Source organism: Mya arenaria, chromosome 11, assembly GCF_026914265.1.
Source record: "Mya arenaria isolate MELC-2E11 chromosome 11, ASM2691426v1".
Classification (NCBI taxonomy): Eukaryota; Metazoa; Mollusca; class Bivalvia; order Myida; family Myidae; genus Mya; species Mya arenaria.
The window spans coordinates 67,319,257-67,335,219 of record NC_069132.1 but is presented as its reverse complement, the minus strand read 5'-3'; the positions used below and the strand labels follow the sequence as shown (position 1 = coordinate 67,335,219).

The 15,963-nt window shown below is 34.9% G+C and overlaps 2 protein-coding genes across 2 annotated transcripts in view; one reads left to right on the top strand and one right to left on the bottom strand.

The window, feature by feature from the left end:
* The window catches only part of LOC128208717 (uncharacterized), a 22,347-nt gene extending 16,066 nt beyond the window's left edge, over positions 1-6,281 (bottom strand). Inside the window, exon 1 of the mRNA XM_052912265.1 lies at positions 6,220-6,281. Coding sequence (XP_052768225.1) covers positions 6,220-6,281 — 62 coding nt within the window. The remainder of the gene's footprint in view (positions 1-6,219) is intronic.
* LOC128208716 (uncharacterized) lies at positions 2,920-15,963 on the top strand. Its single transcript, XM_052912264.1, has 7 exons — positions 2,920-2,996; positions 3,272-3,339; positions 8,441-9,053; positions 10,278-10,436; positions 10,704-10,956; positions 11,194-11,286; positions 12,954-15,963. Exons 3-7 carry the CDS (start codon positions 8,499-8,501, stop codon positions 15,266-15,268), a joined length of 3,375 nt encoding a protein of 1,124 aa, XP_052768224.1. The 5' UTR covers positions 2,920-2,996; positions 3,272-3,339; positions 8,441-8,498; the 3' UTR covers positions 15,269-15,963.

Below are 15,963 nucleotides of genomic sequence, written 5' to 3'. Positions count from 1 at the left end.
TATTTAATCACTTTTTCAGTCTCGTGTCTAAATTCAGACTAAAGACTGTGAAAAATTAAGTTATGTAAAAACATATAAATTAGTAAAACATTTGTGAAATTTCTTGTGTAAAGTTTTGTGAAAAAGTTTATAGCCAATTAACGTGAGCCGTAAGATGTTTGAAACAATACACTATTTAACTATACATATATAACCTTAACGTTATGTGTAATGAGAAAAAACGCTTGAATCAAACTGCATTTTAAAACCCACGTTATAATAAGTCAATAAACCCTATATTCTACCTAAATTTTACAAAACATGGACAACAGTCAAATATTTGATTTTGTCAAAACGGCGTGTGTCATGATTTTAAGATAAAAGGGAACCTCAAAAAATATCAAACGGATCGACAAATTATCATCACAAAAGATTTGATGAATCGCAAAAATACCAAAAGCACTCTTGATGTCCTTTATAGCGATAGTCAAACACTTGAGGGTTATGGAAGGCAGTTTTTGGCAGATACTGTATATAATCTTTTTCAGGTTCAATTATTGATCATTTCGACAATAATTCAGGTCGCATTTGTAGTATCGAATCAAATCATTTTTTACAATCTAGCAGAATGTAAAGGCCAGACGAATCGTCGTTACTTAATCCCCGGTAACAAATGGTCAAGCTAGTTTCTGGTTAACATGTGCGTGTGTATTATTGATATCTTTATCATGTTTATAGTTATAAAAAGACATACTAGTAATACTTTGTGCAGATATTATCGCATTATCATGCATCGTTGGTTATTGTTTAGTTTGAATTGTTTTCTTTCCGTTGCTTGAAAATAAATGCGAAATGTTTCTGGTTTATATACTTAATATCCAAATACACATAGTAAAAAAGCCAACTATATTTTTCATCTCTGCAAAAAAAAAGTTATTGTGATAATAAAAATGACTGATCTCGAATTGGAACGTTATCCGAGTAGTCTTAAACGTATAGGATTATCAATATACCATATTAATGCATAACTGAATTGCAAGCACTCATAAACACTGCTTAAGTTCTTCATAAACCGAAGGGATTAAATGCACATGTGTTTCATTCAATCTTTACCAAACTTGATGAAGATGTTTATTGGCATTTTATCTCGACCGAATTTGATAACCATCCAAAATAACAACGAACAATCGTGCTTATCATATTCTATTAAAAAGGCGTTCTAAGAAGGCGACATATTTAGTTCGCGGAATTTTGGTTGAATTGAATGAGACTTGTCATTAATAATGTAGATTTAAAAAAAAGATTAAAACATTAAATAAAACACATATTGAATTTGGTAAGGCCCCTACTTAACCAACGACAACTGTTTTCCTCTGGGGTTTTCCCACCTGATAAGTTTTGACACCGAAAATAAAAAAAAAATCAAATTCGGTTTGCCCTCTGTTTCATTTAGTTTGATACAAACCTTTTCATAAAAATAACATTGGAGGATCACATGCTTTTATGAATTTGGATTTATAGCAATTATATTGTTTAATATGCCGAAGAAAATTGACAGGAAAATTGAAGTAACTTGAAATGTTCTTGAGTCATAAAATTGTATTTCATTGTAGATGTAAAGTCATGTGAATAACCATAATGTGATTTTTTGTCAATGATGATCGGCTACATTTTTATTATTGAATGATCGGTCTAATAAATCGATAGTTATAAGAAAATTTAAATATATGCAAGTCACTAAATTTGAAGTAGAGATTGAATACACAAGTTGAGACATACATTTGTTTCTATTTATGAATAAGCCTAAAAGTATGCTTTTACGGAGGCAATGAAAAGAAATGTGACTTTAACTTGATTGTATGTAAAGCACGTTATTATTAAGTAACAAACTGAACACAACAGTTAAGTCTACATGTTTTCATTGAATGGAATCACATTATTAAAGATTGAAATACAACATAATCAGAGTTAATGAAGATGTAATCAGATTTTGACTTGGCTTGTACAGGTTAGATTTAAAACATGCATGTACATACTGAGTAAGATTTCAATCAGAAACATAAGTAACTGATAGATATATTCTGACGTTATTTAAATGTAACGAAAGCTCGACTAGACTTTTAACATCACAAATGTAAAACACTTATTTACTAATGGTTTGTATTCAGCCTGGCCCTCAAACAACACATTTTACTCTTTACTAAACAAATGCACCCTTCAAAGCGGAGCGATTATGCATTTGTGCTAATGTTAATTGTTTAAAGTTTACTTCATTTATTATGAGTATGGGATTTCGGAACACCAACCTTTCTCACCAGGTGCTGGTTAAGGTAGATAGCGCGAGTGCTTCCCTCTTGACATCTTAGATAAATCTGAAAAAACCTGCTTATATTACAGGTCCATGATCAATGGACAGACGGTAAATATCTGATTATTTTAATTGTCCGGTTGGTCTGTGACAATTTCATGAATAATTTCTTTGAACATCTCAATGTCTAGCAACCAAACTAGACATACCTCTCTGTCTGAAATGTAAGTGTTTTCGCGGTCCACTATATTTGTTTGGTTGGAAAAAACTGTAACCGGTGGTTTGATCTTGCAGACATGCAACCCCTTTGTCTTCGGCAAACAACTATCAGTTGTGCCTGGCTAAATGGCTTTTACCTGAGACCACCAATTACCACATTTAATTGATTAATAAATAATGTTATAAATCTTCTACATAACTTGTGATGCTATTGTTTTAAAGAGGAACGTGACATTAAATATCACAAGACTGGCTAATTTTATTGTTAAAGTTTGACTACACTAATTTCATGGCGGAACATCTTTAGATGAGCATAATATATACGCACGCATGAAAAGACAATAATTAGCCAAAACAAATGTTCTGCTTTAGCACAGTTAATCGGCTCAGTACATTTCAGCTGAACTCACACTTATTACAATAGAAGTCATCATTAATATCTACAGGAACATACAGTTCAACCAGTGGTCGCAGGCGTCACACTGTACAGGTATAATCAAAACCTCCATATTTAGTATATTCTTGAGTTGTATAAATATAAATAGAAATACAAAAAGAAAGCTTTTGACGGTTTATATGGGTGTAAGATATTCTTTTTGAGTTAACGTATTGATTGCAATCTTTTATTTGATTTGTATACTTTGTGTAAGCTTGCCAAACATCCAATGTCGGTTTGTGCAATCGTTTTCTGGTCCCTTGCAATGGCAACGATTTATCTTGCATTTCTATGATAGTCAATATAATATTTGCACTGTTTTTTTACAGCCGAATCACCAGTGTATGGGATGATGATATAGTGAACAGTTTGCGAGACATTCAGTTTCACAAAATTGGTAAGATAAATGTCATATTGTTGCCTTATATATTTTGCTGTTGTTGTGACCTGTTGTAGAGAATGACATTATTTTAGTCTTTGTAGTGTCTATTTTGTATGTTTACTTTATTTATATAGTTTATGGAAGTTATTGCCACTAGAATGATCTAACCTTGTCTTTGTTTTAAGCAACGCCCTTGATAATTTTATGTAGTTATTTATAAGTTACGTTTATACTATTCTTTATGCATTTTAATATACTTAATCTGACGATGCGTAATTCCACAATGTCACTGTGTTATTGAGATAACTAAATGAACTGGAAAAAAGTGATTAAGAGTTTTATTCCCGAGTTGCACTCCCAAATAAACCTTAATAGGACGTTTCTTCCTTCGACCGTTACTTCAAGCTCTATGGTAAATACACTTTCTGGTATGTTTTTTTATTTTCTTTTAACGTGTTTTTCTCCTCCAGTGTACATGTTGATTACTTGATGAACAATTGTTGTAGTTTATTTTATATATTGCTTTAGATGATCATACGGTGTTTTGATATATTTTGTGTTTCATATAATTTGTCACATATTTCATCATTTTATAATTAGGATGACATATATTTATGTATTGCATCATTTTGTTTGCTGACATGGCATTTTGACTACGATTACCCACAAGAACTTGCATTTTCTAAAACATTAATTCGTTTCTTACCTGAAATTAATGCAAATTTAGTGTTGATTTTCATTCTTGTTTTGACATTGAGACTATGTTACTTTTCGGCATTTCATGGTTTTCCGGGCTTGCGCAACAAACATCGTTTAGTATATATTAATTTTATTTTCAGTTTGTTTTTAATTTGTACAAGCATAATAACATTGTAGAGATTTTGGATTTAGATGTGATATGTGTATTCTGGTAAATTATCATTTTCAAGAGATATTTCGTGTATTGATATTGATCAGCTGATTGGAGGTTCAATTATCATCTGCACGGTGGTGTGTATTCAATAACAGACGACATCTATTAGAGCAGCCGATGTGCACAACTATGTCGGTAGTATTGTTAGTTTACGTTCCCAACAAACCCCCTAACATTTGTTTTCCCTTCTATAAAAACTTTCTGAGAATATATACAGTTTTCATGAATGAATAAAAATCAATTTATTTCTTGTAAAAACACGACATTTACACAACCAGCTCAAACCCTATATATAGTATGCCTAAAAAGTCAAAACATGTACAATTGCTATTAAATAAGGAACTTTAAAACATTTTGTATTTTCCTCAAGTCATATTTATTTCCCAAATTGGAAGACACAGGCGGTAAAACATAACCAAAACATTCACTAGGTTTAATATGTTTTGACCTATATTATGCAAGAGATACACAATTGGATGGTGACATTGCTTTTGTTTTGAAATATATTTGTGAATTTATACACTTAGCCGACTCCTAAGATGTTGGTCAGTTTTAATTTACCATTTTGGCAGTGGGCATAAACACTAATATCATTATTTTCATTATTTAAATTATTTATGTGCTAATATTTCTTTATATTTCGCATTGATAATCGCCATAATTTACTTGATTTACATGTTGTTGATTTTACACTGTGAAATTAGCTAGTTCCTTTCAATTACAGGTGTGTTCTGATATTTGGCATTTATTTTTTATCTTTGATTCATAGCATAACGTTTTTGTTGTCTCTTTCTTTTAAAAGTTTACCTAGGAATTCTTTTGAAAGAAAAGTTTAGCAAATACATGTCGTGTGTTTATTTTTAATCATGTTAAATCATGCCAGGAATGCTTCGTGTGAAGTGTGACGTCCGTTACTTTTAAAATTTAGGTAATCATTTGGAAGAAAAGTTTGTCAAATTTCCAAATATTTGTCATGTTTTTATTTTAAATAATGTTTGTTTTATTTGCTCCCAGTTTTAGTACAATAATGCTTTTTATTATGAAACTCTATGTTTTAAACATTTTATTTGCTAAAGCAGACTGTGTGTGATGCTCATAGTTTCAAACAATAACTGCATCGTATCTTTGAAAAGGTTTTGCATTAGGTACTCTTAATTCCTCCGTCGGCAGATAGAGTTGAGATATCTAATCATTTAAGTACTTGGGGTTTACCTATTAGTTAATTATTATTTGTTTTATTATTAAGTTTCCTAAAGTTAATGCATACTTTGATAAGATTTGCCTTTTACGTTTTTACTTTATTCAGGATTATTGGGATAAGAGTGAGGTTTGTGCATGTAAACTAGTTTAAACCCTCAGTAAATTTACGTTTTACTGACCGTTCCAAGGCGGTACCTAACAATCCTTGATAAACATACCTGTGTTTTTATATAGTATATATGCATTGTGTTGTTTGTGGAGTTTTATGCTGTTGCTCCATGTTTCTTGTTTGTGAATTTTTGTTTTTGTGTTCTATGTCTTTAGCATTTACCCTGTGCCATTAAACGGGGTTTACATTTTAACTTTTGGTTACTGAGCTTGTTTCTGTAGTTTTTCATATAAATATGGTGTGGCGGTACGAGGTACAATGTATCTGGATATCGGATAACTGTCAGAAGTCAATATGGTGATCTATGATTTCCTAAGGAAAAGGGCGCAAGGGATGATGGAACCATTAGTTGAGCATGCGAGCTTGTCCGTTGTAATTGCTGAATGAGATGCAATGGTTTCTTATGCGTCGTTTAACAATGCAGCAATCTTGTGAGTCCATTACTGCATTTGTATGTAGGTTAGAAATTCATTTGCTAATGATCATGGACAAGGGTGATATGCCCGTTTTCTGCTAGTAACGACCTTCGTAGACATGGTTTGGGCATGTTTGTCATAATAATGACACGGTACGAGACTACAACAATATGTAACAAGAGTTCGAGGGAGATTACCTGTTTCCATCTTCGTCCGAGCCGACCTGCTCATACTTAAGCTGTCGTGTCCCAAACGCCATCTATTTGATATGAGGAATGTGAACAAGTCACATGCAGGCGCATAGGTCGGCGTATGCTAGAAAGCTAAACTTGTTAATGGATAAACTTAAGGGTAACTCCGGGTATTGTGGTGACAGTACTAAAAGTAAGTTATTGTCGTGGAGGAAATGAACCTGGATGTGAAAGAGTGAATGGTTTCCATCCGCAATAACAACATAAATCTCAACAGCAACACGTTTGTTATGAGAAAGTTACACAAACATTAAGCGGCTTTAGTGTTTGTCCGAACGAAAATGGCGAGGAGCGAGGGCCCATGCCACCAGAAATAGACCGTCTATTGAAGAAACCGAGGTCAGTTTACGTCCGACACAGGAACTAAGATAGCTCGAAGGTAACCCAAATATTGACGATATTTTGTTTAACGGGATGAAAATCTAAGGCGTTGAACGACTGCGGCAGGATGGTTACACTATGTGATATTTTTTTCGCTACTTCGAGGTAATTATTTTAGTTCTGTTTTTAACAGATTTTACCATTGATGAGCTTGATCTCGTTGTTGTTGATGGTAGTCCGTGTCCAGACGTTTTGGGTACAAATGTTATACGCCGATGTAAGGCAGTTTAATTTCAGGAAACGGCGTAAGATTCTATTCCCGAATTATGGCAGACATAATTAGACGCTCTAAAAAACTTCATGCCAATGCAGTCTACCAATAGACGTGCTGTAAAAGCAGAACATTATGACACATTGGTTGTTAACGGGGCGTCACAGACGCGTTTGTTATTTTGTTACAGAAAGTTCAGAAGGCAACACATAAATACTTGTTTGTTAATGAATGTTTAGATTGAGACATGGTACTGATCCAAGAAGAAGTAGGCTTCAATGACACACACACACACACACACTAGCAGATAGGTGAGAATGTGATCCTTATGTCATTATAGGAATTCCAGATCCAGACATCCCAATCTACCAAGTCCCTATGGAACCACAGGAGGGACCGGTGCGCAAAATACACAGGAACTTCCTGCTTCCGTTTGTTTCTGTTTATTGTGCGGATAATGTCCCGAAACCACGAAATTAGAAACAACCCAAGATGCGGAACGGACACTAGGGAAACACCCAAATTCGATAGTAGCTGAGAGTCCGATGCGAGTTCATCTGACGATAGTGTCATTCACTTTGTGGTTCTGCAACGGCGGAATTCAAACCCAATACAGAAACCCATAGTTAATAGGAGGCAGATATTTTATACGAAATATAAAATTTAACACCTACCAAGTCTCTGTCAGCAACTAGCTTACCGTTTCGGCATACGAGCCTAGCAAGCACGGCCACCGGGCCGGAAGGAAGATCCACAGTCTTGCTGAAATGGTCATTCTGAACAGTTCGAACGTCAGCTAATGAAGAAGGCTATTTAACATTCGTCTCTTCCGCCATGATGATACATGAATGTCGGCAAATTCGAGATTGGAAGTTACCTGGCCGTTTTTGGGAGTGGGTTTCATTTACTCTATTAACGCTGGACTGTATATATATTGTGCATACCTATTTAATTGCATTTATTTAGCAGTGTGTTTTATTTTAAGACCCCTGCTTGAATTAAGGATAATATTTATTTCCACTGATAAATAGTTTACAGTGTATATTAAACACCTTTCTGGTTTACGTTTATGAATATCATCTGTTGTATTTTCAGTTTCAAATAAGAGACAATCCCATTTTTTCAATTTGCTGTTCATCATATTTAAGTATGTTTACAGGAGACCGGTGTTCGAGTGATTTTACGTCTAATGCCGATATGACCATATAACGTTTTGACCTGTCCAATATGCTTTAGATAATCAAATGCAAAATAATCTTTGTAATTACATGAAATGCAATTGTATAGGGGAGTATCATTTTTCAAATGTTTGTTTTTTGGCAAAGCAATATTAAAGGCAACTTAAATGATTTGATTGTTTTGGATAAAGGGCCTTCTGCGTACAACATAAGTAACTGGTAAACAAAGTGTTCAACTGTGGTAAATATTACTGTACAACATGTAAGCATATGCATACCCAGTGTGATTAACATAGAACCCTTACAAAACTAGTAAAATATCCGTTTGATACGTTGTTCATTTTACCCCTAAAGTGTTAGTTTATCAGTTTAAATTTGAATATTGCTATTGTTATAGGTCATTTTGGCGGACGTTTTGATACTTACCAAAGGTGATTAAAAGAACACGCGAGATCATGTCGTACGAGGACATCATAAAGTATGATAAAATCAAGAACTGGCTCAAGGGTTCTTTCGCTCTCAGAATTACCAAGGAAGGACTTCGGGACCTTGTGGACGGAGACAGCATGAGTATACAACAGAACATATACTTCTCTGTTCTCCAGGCGAGGAACCTTAGTCCGGGGACAACATGTTGCCATTGTTTGACCGAAACTCTCTTTCCGTGTTTTACAAAAGGACTGTGTTCACATCCCCGAAACTGCAAGATCCATGGCACTCCAGTCAAGAGTCACAGGCCATGTCCATTGCTTATATGTGACGACGTCCGAGATAAAATATACCGACTCCACAGATTTAAGGGACCGTCGTGGAAAAACAGCCATGCCGACCAATGGTGCGTGAATCACTGGGAAATTGCGAAGTGTTTTATGCCACCGGACGGCTACAAGAATGTGTGTTCTTTTGCTGAGACAGACTATAACGGGGTCATCAGTATACTGATTAACTGTACAGCATTCCAGCAAAAGCTGTCGTTTAAAGTGGGCACCGAGCCGAATATTCTAACACAGGTAATTTATATCATCAAATTAGTGGTTTAACAAGTATATAGTTTTACTTAAAATAAAGGGAGTCTCACAAATTCTACATGTTAATATGTATCACTGTTTAAAATTAATTCCACCTCCCACTTCTAAATCAAACGTCATCACGCATAGGGCTGGGACACAATTTCGACGAAGTCATGTCCGAAATGACCGATCTTTCGAATGCTACTTGGCGCTTTATCAAAACTACACTAAAATGTCATTTCATATTGTTTTAGGCATATAAAAATATTGGTGCTCACTCGGTGAAATAAATAGTTGGTTTCAGTGCAAGATCGTAATATATTTCAACGGATGAGCAACAAAACAAGTGAAGTAGCTAAGAAAGAAGTGTTCCACATGTTTAAATATGTTGCGATTTTTATGTGCGCACTGACGTTTGATTTCGAATTAAGATTTTAAAGACAAAAAAAAGTGAAAAATATCAAAATGTTAACACACTGTATGAAACAATGGCATATCAATTTTTATTTCACTGATATATCTCTTTAAATCGCCGAAAATGCTGAAATAATCAGTCATCATCAACACTTTTGGCAATTGTATGTATAAATTGTCATAGTTTCGAAAATGAAAGACCCAAAGACCGCTTATATTTTTATTCTACCTACGATTCCTTTTGAAAAACAAGTTATGCTCTAATCACCTTTAGGGTCAATGCCACATTTGGAGAGTTCCAAATTAAAGAGGTCAAATCAAAAGCAGTCTATCTCTTCACGAACTGTTAATGAACTTCACAGCACATACTTGTGGTGACCATGTGACAGTTGGTCGTGTCCGTGTTGTCATTGTTTAAATCAATATCAAACTATGTCAATGGTTAACACTTTGATCGATGTTTATGCAAAACTATGTGATGATACCATAAATTTAAAAAAAAAATGAGTGGGACAATCATATTCCACAGATTTGAAGAATATTATGCCATGTTATGGAAGGTTTGCACGTTTGCAATTTCTTATCACTTCTCGAATGGTCAATATTGCCGAATATGGAGTATTAACGTATTGTTTATTTATTGTCCATGGCTGTGTATCTATATTTTGGATTTTACACGAATCTTTAAACGCTTTGTAAGTAACATGTATTTAAAATCTGTGTAAAATGTGAATGGCTAGTTTACTGCTTGTGCTTAATTGGGGACATTTGTCAAGTTACTGTGACACCTTTTATTTCAATTCATCTCAGGCTCGAAATATTGGCCAGATAATTCGTCATTCGCCGGACCAGAAGGTGACAGACGCTGACTTAAAAGGCATGATTACCACCCTGACTACACTGCTGTCTGACCCCAAATATCTGAGCGGCGATCGAAAAGCAAAGGAAGCGGTTTTGAAATTGAACCAGGTAAATTGATTTAAAAGAAAGTCAACAAAATAACAAAATACAAGCTGTCATTTGACATTCAGAACTTTTGAAGTAGAAACATGGTATCATTGTACATAATTAATTCTTAGTAGAATTAAAGGAAGTCTGTAGCCCAGGTTAACATCGCAGTGATAACGAGCAATATACTTTCGTATTTAGAATCATTACCACTGCTACTACACCTTAAGTTAATTAATAAATAAAATGAAAAAAAGACAACAACATATTAAATGTTATTTTTAACAGCTTCAGACTGACACGCTGATCATATCAAATGAAGATGTCTATCAAATTCTTGATGAAGCCAGGATTGTCGTAGAAACTGGAAAACATCAAATAAAACATGCCACAGGCTCAGGAACACGTAAGCTTGAAAGTTCAGTGAGAGAAGGGGTACGTGAAATATACAGCCGAACAACAGAAGGTATTGAAGTCATAGAGAAGGCGGTAGTTGAGGCCATTGAGAACATCAGAACATCGACTACCGAAAGGGAAAAAGGTTATATGCATTTTGTGCCGGAAAATATTAACATTTAATTTACTGATAAAATCACTTCCTATTTTGTTTGATTTATATATTTATAATACTCGTTACAAATGACAAACCAATCACGATGAATAAAGAGCAAAGGAATAGTTCGACCAAGGGTACTCTACGATGCAAAACGTAATAATAAGCTTGTCATAATTTTCAAAAAAACATCAAAGTACGAGATTTTTTTCTATATTTTATGAGTTATCAAGAGATCGCTGTCATCTGCGCTGTCATTACTTTGTCTTGCGTCGTCATTGTCTGGGTCATCTACCGTTTCCGGTCGACTTAAATGTGGTATGCGCATTGATCGTGGTATGGTGATCAATTCCGATCAATAACCTTTGAATAACTTGGTGTAGAGTCTTGCAACTAACATGTAATTTATCCATTGAATGTGACCGGAAGATAACATCTTTTGGCCATTGTCGATCAATTAATTCTAAATGACTTCTAATATACTTTTTAGCTCGACTAGTCGAAGAAAGTTGGCATTTTCAATTATAACTCTCTTATGATTTTCTTCATTTAAATATCTACATACTTCACACAGTTCATCAGGATCATCACATTTAAGTTTTAGGACACCTTAAGTTTGGTTTAAGTTTTAAAGCATATGGGTATTTGACTTGCAACTCCAAAAATTCCCTTCATTATTGACCAAGTTGTCCAGGACCATCGCAAAATAAGATTACATAGCTTAATATTTACACCTTAACTTCTATTCCTTAAATGAATTGTCTTTCGGCAATTGCGTTTATCAATCAATGAATGCAACATCTTCGGATATGTTCGGATCGCTATTTATCGCATAACAATATACATGAAAACTATTGATCTTGTTATTGTTTGTATTGTGTCAGCAGGTCCGTAAAATATAAATCAACATTTTAAGAGTGTTAAGTTATTATCTTTTAAACGTATTGTTGTCAAAAGTGTTTCAAGTGGTTGATCTTTTCCCGCGTTATTGTGACGTCATTTGAAAAAAAATGTTTCCTGTTAAAGTCTGGTCGTTCTATATATAAAATGAGTAAGAAATGATTACTTAAAGGTTCTCTTAAATGAAATGGAGTATTTTTTAACGTTTCTTGAATGAAATAAAGAACTATTGGTGTAAATATATGGAATGAATCGCGGTGTTGATGTCATTATCGGGGATATTAACGCAATTGGGCTGGTCAAAGTACACGTGGAGTCCTTCGGACTCCACACACTTCGACCAGCCCAATTGCGTTCATACCCTGATAATGACATCAACCCCGCAATTCATTTCTAAAATAATAATCCAAATCCCTTAATTGGGATAGGAACTAAGGTTAAAGGTTTAAGGCACATTGTGTTCGGTTAAAGTTTTAGAGCAAGTTCTGGTTTTCACTAAATACTTCTATACCATTCTATTCCTTTCATTCTTCGCATAATTTTGACACCCATCATACAATTAAGTTACATAACGCCATGTTGTCCTTAATACAAATAATAGCCCCTTATCGTCTTTAGTTTTAGGGCAACTTAGGATTTTAAATCTGATCTCAAATACTGTTCTCTCAATCAATTTCATACTTCACACAGTTGTCCGGGACCATAAAATAATTAAGTTACATAACCCCATATCATCAAAGATACAAAGTTTCTGATTGACTCAGGTACTAACGTTTAAGTTTGAGGGCAATTCGAATTAGGTTAAGTTTGAGGGCAAATTGGGAATTTAACGTAAAGCCTTTTTAACCTAGCATAATCAATTAAGTTATATAACTCCACGTTGTCTTTAAAGCAAATAATAGAGGTTTAACTAAAATCTCAAATACCGTTTATTCAATGGAAATCATACTTCACACAGTTGTTCACAGCCAGTACAGGATGAAAATTCAATATCAACATTGGGAAATTAATAACTAAAATATGATTGCTCCCGACAGGCAGAATATTGCATTTGTGAAATTCTTGTTTTATATACATATTTACAGACCTTCAAATACGATTGGCAAAGAATTACCAGAAAACTCTGAGCAGTGCGCCAATATCACCCCTGGTCTCGGACAAGGACGAGATGCTGGATAAGTTCTACGTCGCTCCGAGGATCATGGAGAAGGACCGTAGAAAGATTGAATCCTCGGAAGAACAGAAAGGAACACTTATTTCTTCTTACAGGAATATCTTCTGCAAAGGCGATGCACTTTTAAGCAACATTTACATTATTGGTGAGGCCGGGATGGGGAAATCAACATTTACTACGAAATGTGCCCTCGTCTGGGGAAAACAAATTCTTGACACTGATACCCTTGACAGCAGTTCCAAACATGAATTTCAGGATGTTGAAGTTCTAGCTAAATTTGACTTTCTTTTTCATGTTACTCTTCGTAATTCTAATGAATCGTGCAACCTTACTGACATGATAACAGATCAGATAATCAGCAGGATTTATCTTGGGGATGAAGAAGCTGCAGGAAGAGATACTCTGCTGAGTGTTCTTTCAAACCGGAAATGCCTTATATTAGCTGACGGTCTAGATGAATGGTCACATCCTCATGACACGAAGTGTTTCTGCAGAGAAGAGGAGAAGGTTGTTCCATTCCTGTCTTCAACAATTGATGCAACTGTGTTGATAACGTCCAGGCCATGGAGGATGGCCCAACATCGTGTAAAAGATTCAAGAATTGACAAGTACCTCGAAATTGAAGGTGCGGCTGATACCAAACATTTAGTTCAGAATGTACTGGGTTGTCTATGTGGGAAGACTGAGAGCGAAGAGAAAAGCAGGGAATTCTTGTCATTTATTGATAAGAGAAAACTTCCAAACCTACTGTCCGTTCCAATTGTCTTAATGATGCTCGTATGTTTGTGGTTTGAGGGAGTCGGAGAATCGTTCTCTCTCTGCGAGATATATGCGCTCATGATAGACATGATGTTTGGAAGAAAAGCACTCACGAAGTATAAGCCTCAACACGAGCAGACAAAGTTGCCGTCATGCTTTCAGAATTCAAAACACATTTTTAGAAACATACCTGCATTGTTATCATCAGCGAAACTTGCATTTGAACAACTGTTTTCGATGGATAAGAAATCTGCCTTAGTATTCAAACAAGTCGGGTCGCTTTCACAAGAAGACTTGGAAATTATGCAAAAGACAGGAATTATCCGGGAAACAAAATCGCAATCGTTCATCATGCAATCGTCAAGTTACTCTTTTATTCACAAAACAGTTCAAGAATTTCTTGCAGCCTTGCACCTGTCATATAACCCTCATGAATTTCACCGGGTAGTAGAACCATTTTATAACCAGGCAGTTGAAATATCGGATGTTTCGGAAGTGTTTATTTATATTTGCGGAATGAACAGTCACATAGCAAATCAGATGTCTACAATGATGTGTAACACTGTACCTCTTTGTCAGACAGGCGTTATTTCATCGTCAAATTACATATATACAATTGATCGGCCAAAGTATTCAGTAGTTGATATCCTTCAACGTCTAATTGCTAGAGGCCACATTGAAGCATGTGCGAACAATGTGGCAAATATTCAGCTCAGCCTTCATTTCTTTATATTTGATCAAAGAACTCGAAATGTGTCTACACTGAAGACTTTGCTGTCAATGAATGCATGTCAAGTACGCTATATGTGTATTAAGAGACACGAGAAGGTGATCAGCGAGAATGAGATCGAGAAAGTGCTTAGCCTATCAAAAGACACTCTCTCCGCCCTTGACATGGAAAACCGAGGTGGCTTGATTGACATGTCAACATGTCGGCAACTTAAACACCTGCGTTTATCTGGTAAAGGAATAAGAAATATCAGTATGAACGCTGAATGTTTAGTGTCATGTAAACTATTCAGGCTTTCAATAGAAGTTGAAAAAGCCGTCCTTCATTCTCTCAACTCCAACGAATTTAAATTGGGTATTGCAAATAGATGCAGTCCTTTGAAACACATCGAAATGAATTCCATCAAGAATGTCGACTTATTTTGTGAAACACTTCCACTACTGTCACAGCTAAAGTACTTGCATATCAATGAAACAAATCTCTGTGATCATATTCTCCACCTCCCTGGAACCGTCACTTGTGTTGAACTGCTCAAAGTGACGATGACATCTAACGCGTTTCAAGGACTGGTTAAGAAACTAGAGGAGAGCACACATACTGTCACTTGCTTTTTATATAGCTGTACTGTCAAACCTAATAGTGAGTTTGAAAACACGAAACAGTATGTGCGATCATGTTTGAAATACACTGTTTTAGTGGACGACATTGACATATTTTCTTTTAAAAGAAGCATTTAAAGAAATCATTCACTGATTATGGCTGTTTGTAGAGTTGTGTGCTGTTCTATGTTTCTTGTTTGTGAATTTGTGTTCTATGTCTATGGCGTTTGCCCATTGCCACTAAACCGGGTTTATGTTTAAACTTTTTGCTACTGAGCATGTTTCTGTAGCTTTTTGCATATATACTAAGTTCATTTTTTCTAAACTTTGTTGGTATTGATGTTTTCAATTTCTTTGGGGGCAAACACCAAAAAAGCAACTAACAGATACTCATCTTATTGAACAGATTTTTCTTTTAAAATGAAAGACAAACACCAATTACTTTCCAATGCATTATTAATGTTTTACGGCCAAAGGAGTGTATTTCATTTTGCATTTATCATATATGACTCTATAAAACCTAAATGATTCCCTTTAAATAACAACTATTTTATTGAACATCTATCATGCAGAGGGTTTTCATTCACAGTCATATTCATGTAAGCATAGAACTCACAAAACGCAGTGTGTATTTCTTCTGTTTAATGAAATTATGGCTTAACAAAATGTATATTCCATCTCCCTTATTTTCTTTTTTTAAAAGATGTTTAACGTTACATGTCTTAGCAACAGCTGTGACAAAGCACAAACTTCACAATGCACATACAAGCACCCCATATGTACTATAATAACAACGGTTGAATGAAGTGTATTGTTTTGAAAAGTCGCGTTTT

Excerpts from the sequence above, each read along its gene's own strand:
- LOC128208716 (XM_052912264.1), top strand. The coding sequence starts at position 8,499 with ATGTCGTACGAGGACATCATAAAGTATGATAAAATCAAGAACTGGCTC. Across the intron at positions 9,054-10,277 it reads AGCCGAATATTCTAACACAG|GCTCGAAATATTGGCCAGAT; the intron begins GTAATTTATATC and ends AATTCATCTCAG. Across the intron at positions 11,287-12,953 it reads TTCCGGTCGACTTAAATGTG|ACCTTCAAATACGATTGGCA; the intron begins GTATGCGCATTG and ends ACATATTTACAG.